General features: G+C 36.2%; 2 protein-coding genes across 4 annotated transcripts; one reads left to right on the forward strand and one right to left on the reverse strand.

Annotated features, from left to right (window-relative positions):
* Nucleotides 1–2,230: 2,230 nt before the first annotated feature.
* LOC18428777 (vesicle-associated protein 1-1) lies at nucleotides 2,231–12,340 on the forward strand. 2 transcript variants are annotated; one of them, XM_011623053.3, is made up of 8 exons: nucleotides 2,231–2,435; nucleotides 3,368–3,438; nucleotides 3,885–3,966; nucleotides 4,089–4,204; nucleotides 4,494–4,655; nucleotides 5,259–5,303; nucleotides 10,258–10,335; nucleotides 11,991–12,340. In XM_011623053.3, the coding sequence occupies exons 1-8, from the start codon at nucleotides 2,384–2,386 to the stop codon at nucleotides 12,096–12,098; spliced, it is 714 nt and encodes a 237-aa protein (XP_011621355.1). In that variant the 5' UTR covers nucleotides 2,231–2,383; the 3' UTR covers nucleotides 12,099–12,340. The 2 variants fall into 2 exon arrangements, with proteins under 2 accessions (XP_011621355.1, XP_011621356.1); XM_011623054.3 differs by having other exon boundaries at nucleotides 5,262–5,303.
* Nucleotides 12,341–16,143: 3,803 nt separating this feature from the next.
* On the reverse strand, nucleotides 16,144–21,718 carry G3PP1 (putative glycerol-3-phosphate transporter 1). 2 transcript variants are annotated; one of them, XM_011623051.3, is made up of 3 exons: nucleotides 21,678–21,718; nucleotides 17,377–18,503; nucleotides 16,144–17,211 (listed from the first exon to the last, which is right to left on the reverse strand). In XM_011623051.3, the coding sequence occupies exons 2-3, from the start codon at nucleotides 18,377–18,379 to the stop codon at nucleotides 16,673–16,675; spliced, it is 1,542 nt and encodes a 513-aa protein (XP_011621353.1). In that variant the 5' UTR covers nucleotides 18,380–18,503; nucleotides 21,678–21,718; the 3' UTR covers nucleotides 16,144–16,672. The 2 variants fall into 2 exon arrangements, with proteins under 2 accessions (XP_011621353.1, XP_088712576.1); XM_088856450.1 differs by having other exon boundaries at nucleotides 21,523–21,718.
* Nucleotides 21,719–22,947: the final 1,229 nt, after the last annotated feature.

The raw sequence follows: 22,947 nt of genomic DNA on the forward strand, positions 1-22,947 counted from the left end.
TATTGATTTACACTGTAGCTTGTTACATTCAAGTTTGTTAATTTTGAAGATTGTCTTATATGTAAAACAGCACCCCTACTTGTATTCCGTATTTGTTTTCTTGAAGGTTTTCCCTAGACCACTATAGTTAAACCTTTTTTTTTTGTCATGGTATCCTGGTGGTCCGGCATTTGCCAACTGCTAACTGATTTAGCAATGTTATAATGGATTATGGAATGAGTCAGTTCATCCCCCCCAGGCTACAATCACTGCAAAGGATTGCTATTTGGCATTAATTATAGTGATAATTATCTCTGATAAATTTGTTTTATTTATTTTTATCATGGAAAAACTCTTCATATTGATAAATATTTTGGTAAAATCAAATTATCGCGATATTTTATGTTTATTTGGTAGATTGAAATGAACCTAACTGATTTAGCAATGTTTTAGTGGATTACGAAATCAGTTAGTTCGCCTCCCCTAGGTTACACTTACTGCCATGGATTTCCGTTTGACATTAATTATATCGATAATTATCTCTGATAAATTTATTTTATTTTTATTTTATCACGAAAAAATATTAATTTGATAACAATTTTAATTATATTTTGGCAAAATCAATTTACTGCCCTATTTAGGTTTTTTTTGGTAGATTGAAATAGCCAACCCCAATTAATTGAAAAAAGGTCAAAATGATGATGAAATAGTGATGATGGTAGATTGAAACAAACCTAACTAATTTAGCAATGTTTGAATGGATTATGGAATCACTCATTTCATCACCCCTGGGCTACACTTACTATAGTTTTTTCGGTGCATTGAAATAAACCTAACTGATTTAGCAATGTTTTAATGGATTATGGAATCACTCAATTCACCTTCCCTGGAAAACACTTACTATACTTTTTTTGGTGGATTGAAATAAACCTAATTGATTTAGCAATGTTTTAATGGATCATGGAATCACTCAATTCATCTCCCCTGGGCTACACTTACTACAATTAATTACCATTTGGCAGTAACTATAGTGAGAATTATATGTAATAAATTTATTTTATTTTATTTTTATCATGAAAAACTCTTAATGTTGACAACAATTTTGAAAACAACTCTTAGTAATATTTTGGTAAAATCAACTTATCGCGATATTTTAGGTTTTTTGGTGGTTGTCTAGATAGAAGAAATCTTTCATGTAATTGGTATGTAAGTTAAAAACCTTAATAAGGGTAATCATTTTTTGTATTGTAATTTTGTTATACATCATAAATTTTTGTCAACCTTACCACTTATAAATATTTTACGCATTTATGTTTTTAATTGTGTATAATTTGAATTCATTTTTACTATTATTAAAGTAAATTATTGATAAAAAACAAAAATGATAATATCCCGATAAAACTTTCCACTGCTAATTTCCGATACCGATAAGTGTCACTAAGAGTTTAACCACATTATCAATGAAATTTAGAAGGAATATAATGTTTATAAAAGAATGAATTAAATTAAATTTTAAGCTCAGTGACCATATAATGTGTAAATCACACGCAAATGAGCATCCACCATCCACCATCCATCTCCATGTGGATGGTGGAGATGAACTGTAGCTTTGTAACAAACATATAAAGATTAATGGTGTAATTCATGGTGTGTGCATATATATATGTGAGAGAAAGACCCATGGGTTTTATGCCAGAACATATATTTCTAAAAAAGAAAGAAAAATCATCTTGAGTTGAGGTCCTAATTTCTGAATCCCTCATGTGATCATGGTCATAGTCATTGAAGGGCCATCCACAACCCACCATCAACATAATATTTTCGGAGTTAATGTACCCAATATATGAGTTTTGTCTGGATTTCTCTCTTGATCAATAACAACGATTGCATTGTCATCCTATCGAATTATTATACCGTTGTCATGTTTGAATTCTTTAACATATCACAACTCCTAACCTAGATCGCACTCTTCCTTTATCACCACCGACCAAATTATTGGATGGTGATAAACCTCATGACCATACAAGTGCTATGTTCATATGAATCACCGTAGATTTTTTTTTTTTTTTTCCAATTTTATAAATTAGACGCAAAAGGGTCAAATTAAAAAAAAACAGGCTTTTTGGTCATATAGTAGAAGGAAGGGATAAGTTTCTTCTCGTCATTTTGGGTAAGATTAGGGCAACTTATCATTGACAAAACCTAGAGAGAGAGAGCACGTATCTAAATTCGTGTACTGCGTTTTTCTCCAGATCGCTCTCTCTCTCTCTAGAGCTAAGCTTTTTTTGCAGAAGAAATAGACCAGAAATCATACCAGAGTTTTTGTCCAATTCAATCTTTTCGTCGAGAAAGAAGACCCATTATCTCAGTTTTTTTATTTTGAAGGATTTTGAAGAAGACAGAGATGAGTACTGGGGACCTTCTCAACATTCAACCTGACGAGCTTAAGTTTCCTTGTAGGTTTTCTTGTTCGGTGTTTTTCTTTTTCATTGATTTCTTTCAATTTTTGAGTTTGAAGTTGTTGTGATCTTGTTAATTGACAGTTTTATGGGAACTTACGTTATTTATGAGTTTCTGATCGAGGGTTTTTTTTATAGGCAGCTTATTGAGGGATTTGATGTCGGTTTTTTTTTTTTTTTTCAAACCCACCCAAATATTTATGGGACCTAAATATTTATGGGTTATTTTAATGGGCTTTCTTTGGTTTTAATGGTTACGGTATTACCTGGTTTTCTCCTATGAGCTGGAGTTTCCATAATAAATGTTTCTTGTTTAGTTTATTTCTCTCTCATGAATTGTTTCCAATATTTTACAATTGAATTCACTGTGATCTTGTTAATTTACAGTTCTCGGTGTACCCATTGTCTTCTGATTTTCTGATCTAGGGTATACTGTGGTTGTTTCTAGTTTGGTGCTTTGATAGGTTCATTTATGGTCTGTTTTTTTTTTTTTTTTTCATTCTTTTGAAGTTCTTTTTATGGGTTTTTTTAAAGCATTTTGGTCTTATTGGAAATGCTGTTCCCTAGTTTCCTTTGATGAGGCTTAAATTTTCCATCTCTGCGTTTCTTGTTTAGGTTTTTTTTCTTTTATAAAAAGCTTACCATTTTTGGCGATTGAATTAATTCTGATATGTTAACTCACAGTTTTATGGGTGGCCATCATCTTCTTTCTGAGTTACTCATCTAGAGTTATTTGTTATTTGTTTGTCGTTCTTGACAGCTTCAACAATGGGTTTCTTGGAGATCATCCCCTTTTCTTTCTGTTTTTCTCATTCCTTGTGTTTTTCTTTTTTTTTGGATGGTTTTAGCTTTTTCGGCTCTTTTGTTTCCGTGGTTTGTACTTTTCGAAGTAATCTCATTTCTCTGTTGAATTTGTTTTTCTGGAACAGTTGAACTGAAGAAGCAGATCTCATGTTCTCTTCAATTGTTGAATAAGACTGAACACCATGTAGCTTTTAAGGTAACTCCTTTATAAGTTTATGTTATTTTTTCTTTTATTGTTGGTCTTCTGTTTCTAATGTAATTGTATCAATCAAGAAACTGTTCTGATGTTGTTGCCAGTTGTTCCTTGCATGCTTGTGTTTCCTTTGGGCATTTAATGCTATTTGGAGAATTTTGTCGATGGGTTTGTCAGATTGCTATCTTTCTTTCTCTTTCTCACACACACTCCCCCCTCCAAAATCTCTCCCTCACTCCCTCCCTCTCCCTCGCCTTTCTCATTGTCTGAATGTACATAGTTGATTATTCTCAGTTAACCTTTATTAAAAAAAAAAAAGTTAGATTATTCTCATTCTCGTTCCCTCTTTAATCATGTTCAGGTTTCATGTTTTGAACTCTCTCTATCTCTCTCTTTGTCTCTCTCTCTCTCTCTTGTTTAGTAGTTATCTGGGTTCATGTGTTTTGCAGGTGAAAACAACAAACCCAAAGAAGTACTGTGTGCGCCCCAACACTGGCATTGTCTTGCCTAGGAGCACCTGCGATGTTGTAGGCATGTCTTTTGCTGTTTATTGTGGTTTATAAACAAAATCTTACCTGCCCTTGTAATTTTCTCTAACAAATTTTGGCCTAGACTTATACTTTTGTTTTTTTATGGGTCATAAAATTTTTTAGTGACAATGCAAGCCCAGCGTGAGGCTCCTCCTGATATGTTATGCAAAGACAAGTTTCTCATTCAGAGTGTTATTGCAAGTCCTGGTGCTACAACAAAGGATGTCAATCCTGAAATGGTAAGCTAGGATGGTTTCAGTTTTCTTTTCAAGTTAAATGGATTCCCTTTTTCTAGCTGTTTGTTGCTAGCTAATGAATAATAAGTTTTTAATGCTACAAATGGAGATTTAACACGCGCCTGAGGGAGGGAGTGAGTGGGGGAGGGGAGGGAGGTAGGTGGATCCATCATCCATTCCTGGAGGGAGGGAGGTGGATCCATCATCCATTCCTGGTGCAAATTCTGGGGTTTTTAACTTTTTCTTCTTTTTGTATTTTGATATTTCTAATGTGAGTTTGCGAAAATTTCAGTTCAACAAAGAAAGCGGGAATCTTGTGGAGGAATGCAAATTGAAGGTTCTATATGTCTCACCACCTAAGCCACCATCTCCAGTGCATGAAGGATCCGAAGAGGGCTCTTCACCCACAGCCTCTTTATCCGATAATAATCATCAGAGGTCAGCTTTTGAAACGGTAAGTTTATAAAATTTGGTTCATGGTACTTCCACTTGAAATGGTCTATGCTTTATTAATTGAATTTTAATATGGGAAAGTAGTAGGAAATTGATTATGAAGAGGCATAAATGTATGAAGAACCATAGTCATTTATGCTCATTAGGTGAATTGGAGGATATTGATGGAGAGCTAGTAGGACTGTAGGACCGACTTGAATTTGCAGTAGTGGATCCCACTCTCTTCTTCGTGTCCATCATTTCATTGGATGGTCATGACCGAAATGTCTGTGTTACATATTGCCTTTATTAACATGTATCTTTTGAAGAAAAAGTGTGATATGCTTTGTGTAGCAAACAAACAGTGCTACTTGTAGTCCTGACCAATCTGATGTCACTAATGGATGGTTGAGATGAACCTTTACTCGGATGTTGTATGGATTTGAGTGGAGGAATGTTTCATCTTGACAAACTGCTGTTGACACTGGTCAGTTGACTCTGCATTTAACATAGTGTTTGTATGCCACCTGTACACGCGCAATACAGTCACTTCATAAATGTTTTGCCATCTATTAATTTCTTTGAAATTGCAGCATTCACTTACGTTATTATTGTACTATTACAGCAGGTGCTAAGACACCATGCAGAACTTAAGGACACACATTCTGACGTAAGTTCAATTCCGGTTATATTTAACAGTTCACTTTTTTGATTATCTATCTGCGAATCAGTGATTCTTGTTTGCAGTATGCTCTTGTGTCTGAACAGTTTAATGAATTTTTTTTTCATAAATTGGTTTTAACCATCACTTTCATTCATGTATTCATACTAGAGATTTATTTGATGTGCCATTGAAAACTTTCGATGTGTTGAAAAAACTCCGTGAATATCAAAAACTCCTGGATGTTCAATCTTTTGGTGATTGAAGACATATAATGCATTGCTGTAAAGTTTATGAATGATGTTATCCATGGATAAATTTAGGTTAACTGCATGATCGATTGACAAGAATGTTCAATAATGTGGAATTTCCTTCTTTTGTCTCTTTCTCTTTATAGATATGTTGTTTATATATCCCAGCTTATGATGATTTTGTGGGCAAAATATATGGTTTTTTTCTTTCTTATTATTTTTCCTGTTATGATGTACATTGTGAACTGCATTCTTTCTGAAAATTATTCATTGGATCACAAATTTTTTTTGATGTGGTTATTTCTCTGTTGATTTAGAAAGGATTGCTGTTATAATAATAAACATTAAAAAAACAGACTCATTTGTGATAATTAGTTCAGTAAATGGGAGGAATTTTCTGCATCTTGCGGCATGCAATGTAAATCTGTAATTCTTAGGCACTCAAGAAAGGGCTACTATTGGTATTAAACTTGCAGTGATCAACTTGCCCTGTGATATCATATGAAATATTGAATGCTTCCTCATCAGTATGGGTGATTGGTTCTCCTATTGGTCTTGAAGCACATTTTTATTGACAGGCTTTCAAAGATAAAAAATGCCAAACTTAGTTGGAGGCTTTCCAATGCATAAAAGCGAGTTGATTTTTTCCTCGTCTTTTTGAGCCCAGTTCGTTTGTATATTTATTTGAATTCTCAAGTAGGAATAGTGCGACCTTGCTTGTATATATTTCATTTTAGAGGGGCGTTAATTCATTCAATATTTGACTGAATAACCATTTAATGGGTCCAATCTTGGAGGGATTCACAAATGAGCTACAGAAATCATGACCCTGTGATTTGAACTATGTCATTGTGGGCCCTAGAAAGGCCATATAACGAAATTAGTATATTGCAGACCATCTGAAGCTTTTGTTATTAGAAACTTCTGACATGGTTAATGCACAAACTTAATCGTGGAGGTGGACTTTCTTTTTTTAGTTTCAGGTAGTTAATAGAGTTGAAGGGTAGCCCTTATATGGAGAAAATGACTGTTGGGGAAAGAAAGTAATGCAAGTGAACGAAAAGACCAGAAGAAGGAAAGGACAAAAGTTTAGGACAGGTCAATATTATCTTAATCATGGGAGCAGCTTTGGTTTAGGGGCTTCAGAGAAAGCGGCCACCTCATTGTTAGCTTCACCTAGCACATACAAATAGCTTGGCTCCACCTCTTTCATTTTAAATATCTCATATGTGAGATTAGCATTGTTCCAAAATGCGGACTGCCTAGTGCTTAGGCTGCCGCCTTAGGCAGTCTAAAGGGCCAGGGCGGCAGCCAAAATAGGCGGCCGTGGTGGGTATCCACCTAGGCGGGTGACAAGCGCCTAGCCTTGGGTGGCCACCCAAGTCATGCATCCCGCCCAGGGGCGGAAATGCCCCTCTTTGAGAGGCATTTTTAGGTTCGTTTAGAAAATTAAGAGGGGAAAAAAAGATGGGTTTTAGGTTTATTTCAATCTAAACCCTATTAGAGCCCATTTTAGAGAGAGAAAAACCTCAAAAAACTAGATTTTTGTGATTTTCATAGGATCGAAAGGTTTATCAAAGCTACGAGATATTGATCTAAACATCACCCATTGAGAGATTTAGTTTTGGAGGTTTTGTAAGTCTATAGAGGGTTTTTTACAAGATTTTGACATTAGATCTATTGGGCCGGATACCCTTGGCTGCCTAGGCGCCGCCCAACATTTTTTGAAACACTGTATATTATGGAATCTTTTTAGCTAGTCTATATCTTTACTGACATGAGAAAGAGCAGAAGAAAACTTGAGACTCAATGCCAAACCCTGTTTATCTTTTTGTACAATCGAAGTATGCTCATGCCCTCATGCCATCTTTAATTGAGCTACCCACCCCAAATGAACTTGGGGTCCCCCAAAATCATGGTCAGAGTTGAGCATTAGGTAGTTTGTGCAATTCATCTACCTTACGTTTGTCTAAAATAGTGATGCTTTCAGCAATTGGTTTTTTGTGTTGATTGACTTCCTTGATCTTAAACAAATGTTTATTCAGTAGTATCTACAGAGTTAAAACTTTGTGTGTGTTTCTTCCCCTCTCATTTGTCCTTGGGGGATCTTTGTGTTTGTTTTTTGTCTTTTGTTTAATCTAGTGATACCATTTTATGTTGAGAGTGCTTTTGTTAGTTTTTCATTGTGATTCGAAACTATTGTTTGCCTCGCCACATCATCCAGAACTTGAAGGCTGTCAAACTGATTTTTTTTTTTACTTAATAGAAAATGTTGTGGCATTTTCTTTCTCTTCATTCCTCAAAAGAATATCACACAAGAGGCCTCTTAAGTGTTTTACATTTTGGCTACTTGAGTGCTTCTACAAGTGCATTTAGAATATCTCTTCCTTTGGATGGTACATGTATCTCCCCATTAATATTAGGTATCAAGGATAAGAAAAATAGAGATTGGAGCTGAGACATAAGGAGAACTACCAATAACTTGAGTCAGTTTGTACTGTATGGTTTAGTTGTGGGGTTACTTTACTTCTTCCTCTTGTATTATATAACGGGGGCAGTTGGCATACGGATGCATCCGTAGGTGTAGAGGTAAGGTGCACCATCAAAATTTATCATGGTATATAATTTTGATGTAAAATGTTCTTAGAATTATCTCAAAATCTATTTTTATATCTAATTATAAAATTTTAAATATAAACAATGGTTAAAATCAAGTAGATCTATAAACATAAGAAAATCTTGAAAATGGACGGTTTAGATAATATGTTGTAAAATGCACCATTTCTGAGACTTAAAATCTTTTTATTTTTCATGGTCATGCATCTCGATGTCGAGATGATCAATGAAAGGGTTTTTCAACATTAAAACTACCTTTTCCGATGGATTTTTTAGGTGCATCCGTAGTTCCATTATAAGGTTGCATCCTTATATAAACTTTTTCCTTATATAAATAACAGAGGCCTCGGAGACTAGATGAACTTACTGTATGTTTTGTTGATAAATAGAAACCCTAGGTTCTAAATTTTTCCTCATTAAAATTTACATTTAATCTTGGCACATCCATAAGCAGATTCATGCATATTTCTTTCCAATATTCATTGATATCATACTTTTATATTCATTAGGAAAGATGATGAGGTGAGATGAATTTGCGAGATGCTAATCATTATCATCATCATCATCTGAGCATTATACCACCTATTTGGGGTCGGCTACATGAATCCTATTTTGCTATCCCGCTCTATCAAGGGCCTTGCCCTTTGTTAGACTATAAGTGACCATATCTCTTTTCATTATTTCCAAGATGAATTTCTGAGATGGCTGTCCAATATATCCCTTTGATAAGGACATGCACTTAAAAGTAAATTTTATCGGATTGAAAGACCACTAGCTGTAGTGCACCTTAATGTGACAGGTTTGCATCATTAACGTTTTGTATATGTCCAATGGATGTTATTATGTACTTTCCAGGAAAAACCATTCACTATTTATGAAAATATTACCCTCCTTTTCCCCATTATACAAGTATTAAAATGAGAAATGAACATGCATTCCGAAGCACAAAGTTGTACTAACAATAAGCCTCATGGGAACACTCGCCAAAGTCTAGCATATCAAATTAAGTTCATGCGCTAGGTAATGGGACTTGTAAGTTACTGCTAAACAATGGTTGAATTGTATGCCTCGAGGACGTAGATGTCCAAGTTACAGGTGATGATTTTTATCTACATGTTTTGTTGATGAGTGGAATGAACAATCTTTGTACTTACCTTATTAAAGGTATACCGAGCATTCCAAATGCTTTCATGAGAATGAAAAATGTAGCATGGATGTTTGAGTAACATCAAAGAAATTGTTTGATGTTATATTGGTGCTTGTTATATACTGTAAACGTGCTTCGACATTTTTCTTCTAAAAGAGAACATGTGCTTCTGTTCATAATGAGTTGATGAGTTTTGTGTTTTTGCCTGGATGTTTGGAATTGTAATGTATTTAGTCATGTTTTTAAGGACTGTAAGAAAATCTTTTTAAGGAGAGTAATCAATTATCCAATGGACTATGGAAAGCCATAGCCCATAGGCTCATATCCATCCCCATTTAAACGCTTAGTGTGGATGAAAAGATAGTGGGACTCGTATTCAAAAAAAAAAAAGGAAAAAGAAAAGAAAAGATAGTGGGACTCACCAAAAGATATGACTTAGAGATGGATCCTATTACTGTTCCCTCAGCTCAAGTGACAGTGATGACCCAATGGTTTATGGTTTTTCCTTAGCTATCAGATTATATACTTTTGTTTTTACTTATTGAACACATCTGAGATTCTGGAAATGGGATATGGTGTGTGCTTGGTAGCATTTTGTGGTAAAAGCTATTATGGTTCATTTGAATGATTCACCAAGTAATGCATGTACTTTGGAAAGTATAATATAGTCCAATGGACTATGCAGAACCATAATACATTAGGTTCATCTGCGATACAATGAAATGATGGGCAGCATTGAGGAGAGATTGGGACCCACCCCCAGAGTACTTTTCCCTATGTTGTACCCCTCACCTGCACTTTCTATCATTTTATTGGATGGTGATGACCCTTGTGGACTTTGGCTTTCCATAGTCCATTGGACTGTAGAATTCTTTGCCCATATTTTCTAACATGATTTTATTGCTTATAATATTATTTATCTACTGGCTAAGACTGTATACTGCCGCAGTCATCATCTGTGATATCGAAGCTGACTGAAGAGAAGAATTCAGCGATTCAACAGAATAGCTTGTTACGTCAAGAACTGGTATGTTTCTTAATATCATTCATTATATTCGACGTGTTTTTTCTTTTGGGAATATTAATTGGAATCAACCCCTCTCTCTTCTCTCTCTTCTCTCTCTGTCCCTCTCTCTATATATATGTATGTACATATGTATGTATGTATATCTATGTGGGTGGCCTCATTGGCTTTGCAACCAGTGCATATATGCCTGTTGTTGCCCTATGTTTCTGCCTTGTTGCACATTTGAACATTTAGTACTATATATATATATATATATATCTTATGAATTCTATGGTGGATGGTTTTTGATTAACATAGTCGCTGGGTCCATGTATAGTCGCTGACTACTTGTCTCATGGACCCATGTCTTAGTCCTCATTATACTCATTAGGGTTTTATTTTATATACAGTGGAGCTATGTAGACCCACCATATCTTCAAGTGAAGCCTGTTATGTTCTTGAGATTTTATTACAAATAGCAGTATTTCTTGCTGCCATTTCTTGAAGTTTTTGGTTTTTCATTTGTTTCTTACTGGTGATGTGATATCAGTTTTTAGGTAGCATAGTGATTATAATATTCCCTTGAAGTCCTTTTCCTGGAGTTCATCTTTAATGGTAGACTCTTGAAAACCCTCTTGAGGTCCTTAGAATGAATGCAATGGAATAATCGAAGGTTATTTGCATTATAACCTTGCTTTTTTGGGTTATTGAGACATCCATTATTGGCTTCATTTCGGTCAAAATCTTTCTCCTCCTTTGATGCCATTTCTTCTCAAGAACTGGATAAGGATACCATTGGCTAGTCTTACTTACCCCCAAAATATGAGCAAATTGCATCAATTGTGGATGAACCAGAACAATTTTATGGAAATTATACTTCTATCCAATGGACTACAGAAAACCATAGGTCATCAGCCACCAGCGTTTTTGGGGAGAGTTCTTGTTCCTCCTGTTGGAGAACCATGATGGAATCCTCCTCTCATTTTCCAGCCATTTTGGTCAGAGCTTGAGATCTGCAGTTTTCCCGCCAGTCAAGGGATGAAAACACCTTTGTTTCCCGCCAGTCGATCTGTGGAATAACACTGTTGCCTTGCTTCCTTTTGGGGATTGTGTAGTCATTTTAATCCCTTTTTTTATTTAAAGTTTTAGTCACCAATCTCCACTGAACAGATGGTGGAGATGGGATATGAAGACACTATTATATTCTTTACCTTAGGGGGACCATCCTATTTAAATATTGTACATTTGGCTTTACCATATAATCAGTTAATTCCATTCATGAATGTGCCTGGTATCGTACTTTTTGTGGCCATGAAATATATATTCAGAATGGTAAATGTTCATATTGGTATACCTGACGCGTGCACACACACACGTGCACATTAGAGACATGTGAGACTTGCATCGAAAATGCACTTATGCTTCATGTGGTTTGCATGAAGTGTGTCAGATATGCATCTTGCATCTACATACATTCACATTCGTATTTGTTTTCTTGCAAAATCTGTATATTTTTGTACTGTTTTTCTGTGGAATGTTCTTGTACTTTTTTTGTGTATTTTTATGTGGAACTGAGCAGAGAGAGAGAGAGAGAGAGAGGGAGGGAGGTGTTTGTGTCACTCTTATTTGAATCCGGCAAGGGATGCCATTGTCATGTTATTTGTCCTGTTACCCAGGAGTTATTGAGGAGAGAGGCGAGCAAAAGGCGTGGCGGCTTCCCATACTTGTATGCCTTTGTGGTTGCGCTATTCGGCATCCTTCTTGGATTTCTGATGCGGAGATGAGATTAAGAGGAATGTGTTATTGTTAATGTTATGTATTGGTGTCGGCAGTCTTTGCAGGCCAGGCCAGGATTGATGATTGTGCCAAGAATGAGTATCTGGTATTTTTCATCAAATGATGGGTTTTATGTATTATTGAAGAAGTTGGCATGATGTTTGTGTGCATTTATTGCTTGTTGAGGACTGTCCTCAGTTTATTGTTTAACTTTTGGAATTGTTTTTAAGTCTTTTTTCCTTGGAGATAACAGAATCTCTCTCTCTCTCTCTCTCTCTCTCTCGATATATATATATATACTTTCTATTTTCGTTTGTCATGTTTCCTCAGTCTTCTAACAAGAAGAGTTAGGGTTCTTGGCAATCTTTATTTTCCCCTTTTTTGTTTCTTTCTTTTTTATTTGTTTTGTTTTTTTTGTACATGTAGATAACCATGTGGAAAGGTACAAATCAAGCAAATGAGTTATTTCAACTTTTAATGTTTCCATTCCTGTATGGGGTAGTCATCATTATCATCATCACCCACCTTTTTTCATCTAAGTTATTTTGGATCTATTCTGTTTAGACATTCCGCTCTACCAAGGATTGTACCATCATAGGGAACCATATTTTTTTAACTACTTCCATCTATGTTATGTTAGTTACTAAGTTACTAAGGATTGTACCTTCAATCATGTCATGGGAACTACTTTTTAGTCACGGTTGTTTTTTTGGAGCTTTTTACTTAAATTAAATCACTATTTATAATTGGTATTGTTATAAATTGATGCTGTACCTTTAAATTTTTTATTTTATTGCCTATTAAAGCTTACCTTTTAAGTTTTATGGAAAAATGTCATTATGAGTCTTAATGCAGTTTTGTCATTAATTAATCTCAACATTTTCATCTCAACTATGTTCATTTTATGGATATGTTATTTTTTAATTGTCCAAAATTCCGTTTTATAAGGTATGATTGATCTAACAGTTTTCTGATAGAATTTTCACTTCAATTTTGTTGGAATGCAACACTTATCTAAGACTATAGAAGCACATCGCTACTTCGTTTAACTCTAATTAGTCACAAATTTGTAAAATTAATCCGTTGGGAAATTTGAGATGAGTAAATTGGTGCGACACCGCAAGTCTGTACTCTTGATAGATTGGTTGACAGTTCCTCCGTACAAACTTGACCAGTTCCGACTGAAGTCCATCGTTTTCTTCTTCTCAATAGGGTGGAGCTTTCCTAAACTTTTCCCATTATGGTTCTAAATTTCAAAAAGAGTGCGCATGTTGTATTCCTGTTGGATATTTTCCCCTTGGTTAGGAGACCATTGCTAATCTGGAATTTGGCGAATCATTGAATGATTATTTTAAAAAAATAATTGAATTTTAGTTTTTAAAAACATTTAGATTTCACCCTCTAAGTATTGGACCGTCTTTGTTCAATCTCCTTCTAAGAATTGGACAGACTTTGTTCAATCCCCCTCTAAGAATTAGACAGTCATTTTTTTCAAGTGCATAGGGTGCGATAAGGGGATTCTCTTTTATCAAAGCCTATGTTTTGAACATGTTATATTCCTAAAATTGATCTTAGATTTGCTTTTTGTCCAAGGGAGAAGAAGCATGGATCTTTCGGCTTTCGAAGAATTCTCCAACAGAAAGAAATCTTTTTTTATATAAGGCCCCAATTTTGCAGCCCCCCCTGCTCTTTTCTGTACAAAAAAAGAAAAAAAGAAGTCTTATCTCACCAAGAAATTCCAAATGATTAGCCTTGTGGGCGTAGTTGAGCCCCTGAGACTCAACTACGCCCCCGAGACTCAAATGACAAAAATTGGTACTCCAACAAGAGCAATAATCACAAGACTAATTAAGGGCAAGCCCCCATCACTTTCATTTAACCAGAGGAAAGTATACCCCCAAAAGCTCAGTTTCCTGCAACTTATCGTGAAAAAAATTCTTTGCAATAATCAATCAAACACCATGGTTTTTTTTTTTTTGGGGAGAAAAGTCACCTGTTTTATATATTCAAGAAAAACAGTCAAACAATTACACTATTTCTGTCAAAAACAAACTACTCAAAACATAACAAAAAAACTTACAGCAAAGAAACAAAGCCTAAACAAACTTCTCAACAACCAAATTGTTTATTGTCACCCCCATCTTTGCAAGACAATCTGCCTCCATATTACTTTCCCTATAAACTCCCATCTTAGCAAGACCATAGGCCTCCATATTACTTTCCCTATAAACATGCTTAATAGTATATTCAAATTCCAAATAGTAAGCATTCACTCTAGCAATCAGGCTATGGAATTTCTATAGATATTCTGCTTCTTTGTTTAAGAATTTCACAATATTCATCGAATCTCATTCTATTTCCACAGGTTTTGTTCCTATCTTTTACCAATTTAACTCCTTGTAATACCCCACGAAGCTCTGCTTCATTTGCAGTCACCGCACCTACTGAACCATGAAATTTCAGCGACACTTTGCCTTCCCAATCCCTAGCAATACCTCCCTGACCAGGATTTCCCAAAGAACATCTATTGAAATTAAGTTTAACCCACCCATTCTTAAGACATTTCCATAATCCTATCCTGATTTTTTTATCAGACTTCTCATTCATTAACAAATTAAAGATTATACATTATATCCAATCTTGAAACACCCCACCATGTTAATGCTTACGATCTCTGCTACAGTTACACAAATCTTTTCTATCAATTCACATTGAGATAAACTCTTATTATCAAAGCTTATCCTATTCGTTGCTTTCCAATTCTCCCACATCACCATCGTTTTTACAATTTTTCAAATAATTTTGCTTTTCTTACTTATCCCTGTTATTGACCAATCCCCCAAAAGACTACCAATTCCAACAGGGTGTGTATCATTTAAGCCCATCCATGCTACTACCCAACACCATATAGCTTTAGTATAAGCACACTGCAAAAACATATGCTCAATGGATTCAACATCCTTTTTACACACAATGCACATATTTACAAGAATATACCCTTTTTTCGTCAACATATCAATGGTAAGGATACTTCGCAATTTAACTAACCACAACCAAGCACAAATCTTCAAAGGAACACACCAATTCCATAATTTACCTGCATCTTTATCCGACCATCTTTATGGTAAGGATGAAAGGATCCTTCACAATTTAACTAACCACAACCAAGCACAGATCTTTACCTGCATCTTTGCCAGACCATCTTACTCTATCTTCAAACAATAACTTGTAAGCTGAGCTTACAGAAAAAGCTCCAGTTCTACTTGGTTCCCAAACAACTTTGTCTTGTTTATTTGGACAATAAAAAACATCTTTCAAAACATTTAAACACTCCATGTATCCATTAGAACTTCATTAACCCTTCTATATAAGCAGGAAACATTCCAAGGAAAAACCTTTTCCATCCACCATCTCACTGATCAAACAAGTCTTTGTATTTGTTTTAGCAAACAAGTTGGGAACCTAGGATTTTAAATCATATTCCCCAATCCATTTTGGATGCAAAACTTTATAGTGACACCCTTCCCTACAATATTTCTCGAATTGCTAAGAAACATATCCTATGTGCCAAGATACCTTTCCAAATATACAAAATACCCTTTGTGCTGGCCCTTAATCAACCAATTCCAAACTAGTATCTTATCCATATTTTTCACCAAAAATTTTCCTCCACAATTGATTTTTTTCCGGTATTCATCTCCACCACCACTTGATAAGTAATATACTATTCATGAGTTTCAAACTTTTTATCCCCATACCCCCATCACTTGATAGAGTACATGCTTTTGACCATTTGACCAAATTGTGTTTCTTTTTTTCATCAGATCCACCCCAAAAAAATCTTCGCCTCAAACCTTCTAATCTGTTTACAACCTTGTTAGGCATCTTAAACAAAGATATATGCATCTTAAACAAAGATATATAGTACATTGGCATATTGGATAGAACAACTTTAAGTTATACTACTCCGAAAGAAAGAAGTTTAAATTTTAAAGAATCTAATTTCTATTGAAAAAGTTTACAGAAATAAGTTTAAATTTCCAAAGAAAGAAGTTTAAGAAGGGGATTAAGCTGCCACCCCAATTGTTTCTGATAACGGGTTTAGTACAATACAAAAGTCTTTCCATCGGCCCATGAGTTACAGGCCTCCATGTGATACAAATTCAGGAGGAGGAGAAATGGAACATATATATATTTCAATGGGATTTGTAACTGCCACAAGGGGTCCCAACACCATGACTTCAAATCCCAGGTACTAACAAAACTGACACACAAGAAACCCATACTATGTACAATTAAGAATACCACCCCTCTAACAACGATCTCAAGGCATTGGTGATCAGGGTGACAATATACCACAACATCACGTCTTTAGTTCTATTCACCCTCCCTTCTATGCCTCTTCAACCCACCTTCACCACCCATCTCAATTACACCACCAAAATAAAAAATACAAGAAAAAAAAAGAGAGAAAAAAAAAAGGAATGATATAAAAGCCCCCGTAACCAAAATGGCTAAAACCCAGAACCGACCCCCATCTTTCTCACCAAATCAAAAGAAAATGAAAAAAAAGGAAAAGCTTCTAGACCCATGCCGTCTCTACTGGCTGTGATTGCTGCGCCCTCTCAATCTTGGCCGACACCTCCGCCATCACCAACCTCGTCAACAAAAGTCCCGCCACTAAGGCTGCCACCATAAGCATCATAAAAACACCATTCCAACTCTTTGCCGATATGTACCCAGTGAGCAAAGGCCCCAATGCTGCGCCCACCGAACCTGTCCCGTCGATTATAGCTGTCACTGTTGCCAAAGCACGTGGGCCCCCGCCGACAGTGCCTAAATCAGCCGAAACGGCAGTTGTTATAAGAGCATAGGGACCATTAACAAAGGCCCCAGCAATGAACATAAGGATGGCATTGAGATACAGAGAAATATCTCCATATACTCTATAAAAGAACAGAGCTGGGATTGCGCAGTATGTGAAGGTAGCGGCGGTGATCGCACGGGCATTGAGGCGGTCGGATATGTGGCCAGCAAGGATGCCCCCGACAACACCACCCACATCAAAGATGGTCGAGAGGTTCCCGGCGGTCTCGTCAGAGAGGTACTGGCCGCCAATCTCTGCAAGGTGGAATGTCTGTTTTTATATACAAAGAGAGAGACTCCTTTTGCGAACAATCTATGAAAATTTGGCCTTAAGCCCAAATATGGCCTAAGCCCAACTTTGTGACCACCAAGCATGAGACACTACTGATGTGTAAGAAAATGCATGACTAGAGAGCTTACCTGTTCTACTGATATAGAATGGCAACCAGTAAAGGAATGTATAGGCCACAAGCTTGGAGAAGAACAGGCACAAAGCAAAAGGTGCAACTCCAGGTATCTTCCACGCCTCGATAAACCCCACTGCTCTTCCATTACTTCTCTCTTGACCTGCAACTTCTCCCAATAATGGCTCTGAAACCTGCCCCTTTTTCAGCACGTCAACAGACCCATCACTTTTTCTATCCTCCACTCCAACATCCACCACTTCAGGACTAACAGATAGAAAGAGAAACACCAACAAACCAACAAAACTGATAACTAAACCAGGCACCACGAAAGACCAACCCCACCCATAATTCAACATTGCTGAAGCCATAAGAGAGCCCGATATGTTTCCAACTGATGTGTGGGCATTCCAAATCCCCATTATCAATCCTCTTTTCTTCTTCCCAAACCATTTTCCCATTACAGCCATAACAGAAGGCCAACCAGTGGACTGAAATAGACCGGCCAACATTTGAACAACTAGAAAAAAAATGAAGCTATGGATGTTTAACCAATAACCGAGTCCAAATAAAGCTGTAAAAAACCCTGTTCCTATCATACCTAAAGAAAGAAAGATTCGGAGGTCTAATCGATCGCCTAAATGACCCGCAAAGTACATACCCATTGCATAGAAAGACAAGAAGGCAAGGTCAAGCTCTCCTAAAAGGGCAGTACCGTTATCACCATTGAAGGGGGCCCAGCCACTTGTAAGCCTCGAACCAAGTGCATTGTTGGTCATCTTCAGAAATTTATTTCCAGGCCATGAGACGTGAGAGTGACTCAATTCTGATGATCCGGGGTCAAGAGCACTCTTGACTATGCTTGTCGTTTTTCTCGATGCATGATAGCTTGCATAGGCTAAAAATGTCACAATTAAGACTGTTGCTTGGTAAGTTCTTTTGCTGAGAGTGGACTTCTTGATTGATTCTACGAGTTTGATTGCAGGGGGTTTTCCACTCTCATGGTTTAGTGAACCCATTCTCAAGACTATGGTTGAAAATCCTAGAAACCCAAATTTATAGCTCTTTCATGATCATGGAGGTCAAATTGAAGCTTGAGCGTCGCCTCAACTCTTCGGTTTCAGATTTGAATCAGAGGCATACCTGCCAAAAGAGAAGAAGGTAGGTTAGCTTCTTATATAATTGCATGAAAATCAATGGAAGTTGAATATGAAGAACTCAAAAACAAAGGAGGACAAGCAATCATAAATAGAAATGAAACAGGGACAAGATGAAATTACAATGCCGGTGGGACTGATAGATAATAAGAATTTGAGAGCAACAATCTGAAGCGGAAGAAAGAAAAAAGACTTTATTGCTTGTAAACTACACTAACAAATTACACCTAGGAAACCCCAAAAGAAAAATCAAATCCAAGACCTGAATCTAGAACTTCATCTAAAGATCACATGTTTCACTATTGTGACATTATGATTGGGGCAATCTTAGCCCTCCATTCAGAAAGGCGGGTTGGATAAGGGGAAATATATAAGTTTTATATTGTAGGGGAAACATAGAAAGCTTGCCCTTGTGCTAATATATGACACTTGTCAATACTGTTTTATTGGAGAGAGAGAGAGAGATGTTTCACTATTGTGACATTATGATTGGGTCAATCTTAGCCCTCCATTCAGAAAGGCGGGTTGGATAAGGGGAAATATATAAGTTTTATATTGTAGGGGAAACATAGAAAGCTTGCCCTTGTGCTAATATATGACACTTGTCAATACTGTTTTATTGGAGAGAGAGAGAGAGAGAGAGAGCAAATTTGACAGAAACTAGGCCAACAATGCCATAGATAAACAGTACAATGAATCTATATTGAGGGAATGTCACAAAAAATAAAAAAGAATTAGAAGATAAACAGGCAGGGGATAACCACGTAATAAGAAATTAAGAACTCCGACCCTTGTGGATGGAAGGACTCGGACTAGGATTTTCTAATTGGATTGGCAATGGAGAAAGAGGTGTGAATGAATCCTAGATTTGTAGGATTGATATGGGTGAGATAGAGTTTGAAGCATTTGTGAAATCCTAATCTAAAAATGGTTGTTCTTATAACCAAGAGATGGAACAAAGGTCCTCCTAAGCATCATTTTCTAAAAAAGGTGACCTAGTCGGAATGGCAAATTCCAAAAATTAGGAATAATAAAACTATTTACTTTTTGGCAAGAGGTCACAATTACTCTTTTATCTTTAGTGTGAAATTGGGTAGTTAGAAGTGTATCATTGATGGGGGTTCAAATTCCCAAAATTATTTTTTAACTTTGTAGCACCCCTCAAACCGCCAGATTTCACATCTTGATGATTAGGAATAATTGTGACTTCATTGTACTAAAAAATAAATAGTCCTATGGTATAGGATCCTTAATTCTTAAGGAGCTATCTTGTTGAAAGGTTAACTTGTGTTGTGAAGACGCAATCTCCATGTGATCAGTGAACCATTTATAATTAATTTAGTATTCAATTCTTGGTTTGATTCTTTTGTGGAGTTAACAACTTGTACATTTAGACTACTTTCCTCCTAGGGCTGGCAATGGCCCAGGCCTGGGCAGGGACAGTATTGGCCCCAATCCCTATAGGGCTATGCCCCAAGTCCGGCCCCGGCTGGGCACAGGGCCATAGAGGTCCTGGTGGTGCAAGTATGGCCTTAGTCCTATCACTGCCGGTCCGTGCTATAGGAAAAAAAAGAAGAAAAGCAAACCCTAAGTTTTGGGCCGGGCCGCCAGGCCCATTGCAGACTCACACAAATTCAGAAAAGCAAATGATGTGGTAATTGGTAAGGAAAGTTTTTGTATAGGCAATTATTGTAGTTTTTCATATAATGCTCACACTTAAATCAATCAAGAACAGTAAAAACTAATATTTTAACTTCAACAAATGGTAAAAATAATTTCCCCTAGCGTTCCTCAATCCGCTTCTTCCTCAAATGACCAAAATACACCGACTTTGGTCTCACAGCACATGGCCAATGAATGTGGATTCTATATGACCAATGTACCCTTGGCAATCTTCAAAATGACAAGTGTGAGCCAAATTGGCTAAAAAGGACTAAAGTGCCCCTTAAAAAAAGGCATCCATGACTTTCTGGAAATAACCAAAATACCCCTGCCATTTCTTAACGAAGCTGGTAAGAGTCCATGGCCGGGCTCTGTTCAAGTAGACAGAAATTTCTGAAATGACCAAAATGCCCCTATTGTACCCGGGTTCCTCAATGTGGTCTCCTTCCTCCATCTAAGTGTACCAAACCCTAATCTCTCATAGATAGGAAATTTTTAAAAAATACCCAAATTTATAGACTGAAATTCTTCATAAAAAGAATTTAAAACTAAGAAAATTGGAAGAAAAAAAACTTACCCAAAATATAATAGCAATAAAAAACAGAAACAGAGATGGAGACCTTGAGGATGAAAGAAATTTTTTAAAGATTCTAAAAAATGAAAAAAAAAAAGAAAACTGTTTTTGCCAGAGAATCCAGCAGAACAAAGTGAAGTCAGTTTTCTCTACATACCCAACTGAAGAAAAACAAACTTTCTTCTAAAAAATTCACTGTAAAAAAAAAAAAAAAAATCCAGGAAAAGGGCTAAATGGAAATGCGTTTTCCAGCACAAAATACAAAGCGAAAATAAAAAAGCAAGAGACCATTTTTTAACAGAAACAGTCTTCAACCACAAGTTTGGGCAACTAAGTTCCTGATAAATGAGCACTAAATTCATGATAAATGAGTATTTACTTTACACATAGGCTCCAAAAAAAGAAAAAAAGTAATTCAGAAAAAAAAAATCACAATAAAAAAAAACCAAACATTTTAATAGCATCCTTTCTCAACCCAAATAATCCAGAGAGGATTCCAAAAGATGGAAAATTAAAAGGACAAATATATTCCAGCAGATAGGAAATTTCTATAAAAAAAAAAGGGAGAAGAAATCCTTCACACAAATTTCAGAAAACGATTTAAAAACCGTTATTTTCGCAAATTTTCAAGCAAAAAGAATCAAACAAATGGAAAAAGCCATTTCTTCTCAGAAATCCAAAAAACCCAACAACAATCCAGGATAATCATCTGAATTCTCATCACAAACAAGAAAAACTGAAGAAATCAGAGACTTTGAACTGAACCCACCACTCATCTTCAAATTTATTACACGAAGTCAGCCATTATTCACCATCAATCACCAGGAAAATCAACAAACAACCCTTTTTTCTCCAAATTAAGGCACCTTCCAATCGCAAAAACGCTCAAATTAATTCGCAAAATACAAAATTCAACAAGCATACCTCAATATCCATGAGAGTTCGAAACGGCAACTCTCTCTCCCTCGAGACTTTCAGGACAGAGCCATCCGATTTCAACTGCTTTTTAAAGGGGTAACGTCCCTTAAAATTATCAGTCTCGATTAAATAAAAGAAAAATAAATTACTTTTAGTATGGGTGTGGTTGTATAGAGCCGAGGCTCTAACCAATCAAAATAAGGCGCACTTTCAAATAGTATTGAGAAATATGGTTTTAATATTTGAAATATTTATGATAACCTTCAAATATATTTTTCTATTTTATTATAAAATTTAAAGCTTCAAAAATAGTGTAGATCAAGCAGATCTATAAAAATTTAAAAATTTTAAAAATTGATGGTCCAAAAATCCATTACAAGATGCACTATTTTTTAAATTTGAAATTTATTTGTTTCTAATGTCTATGCATCTTGATGTCATGATCAATTTAAAAATATTTTCGCATCAAAAGAAGTTGTTCTAAAGAAATTTTTTAAGTGGGCTCTAATTTGATTATTTAGAGCCTCGGCTCTATATAAACTTTTTCCTTTTAAATATTGCCCTCCTTTGCCGCCCTTTTACTTTTACGATAAAATTGGAATAAATGATTTGTGAGAGAATATTCCAAAGGGTTATGCCTTCCTTTAAAATGGGATATTCCAGGAATAATCTGCGGCGTGGCAGCTCGGCTGATGACGTGGACGAGGAAAATGCAAGATTAGATGTAGGAGCGTTGACAATTGGTCGAGTAATGCGCCACGTGGAAGGCCGAGTCTTGCCTCTTGGTGAAATGCGAGTTTGCTCGTCGTGTCCCCCTCCCCCTCTTTCTCTTTCTCTCTCTCTCCTCTTTTTCTCTCTCTAAGAATAAGAAAAACCTTGCCCTGCCCTGCGAATGAGGTCATGTCATGGGCCTCCTTTTCTCTCTCTAAGAAAAACCATGGGAATGGGGTCATGTGCCTTCCTTTTTCTCTCTGACAAACCATGGGAGATTATGAAGCTTTCTTAATTGAAATAACACTCCCTCTCTCGTTCTCTCTCTCAAATGAAATAACAGCCCCTCTCTCTTTCTCTCTCTACAAAAACTCTAGCTCTCCCTCATGAATCACTTCACAAAGTCTAGCTTTCCATTAACAAACTCTCTCTCTCTCTCTCTCTTTCAAATGAAATAACAGTCTCTCTCTCTCTAGCTTTCCATCAACAAACTCTCTCTCTCTCTCTCTTTCAAATGAAATAACGGTCCCTCTCTCTCTCTCTACAGAGTCTAGCTCTCCCTCAT

The sequence above is a fragment of the Amborella trichopoda genome, chromosome 13 (assembly GCF_054954075.1).
Source record: "Amborella trichopoda isolate Santa Cruz 75 chromosome 13, AtrichopodaSantaCruz75HAP2 v2.0, whole genome shotgun sequence".
NCBI lineage: Eukaryota > Viridiplantae > Streptophyta > Magnoliopsida > Amborellales > Amborellaceae > Amborella > Amborella trichopoda.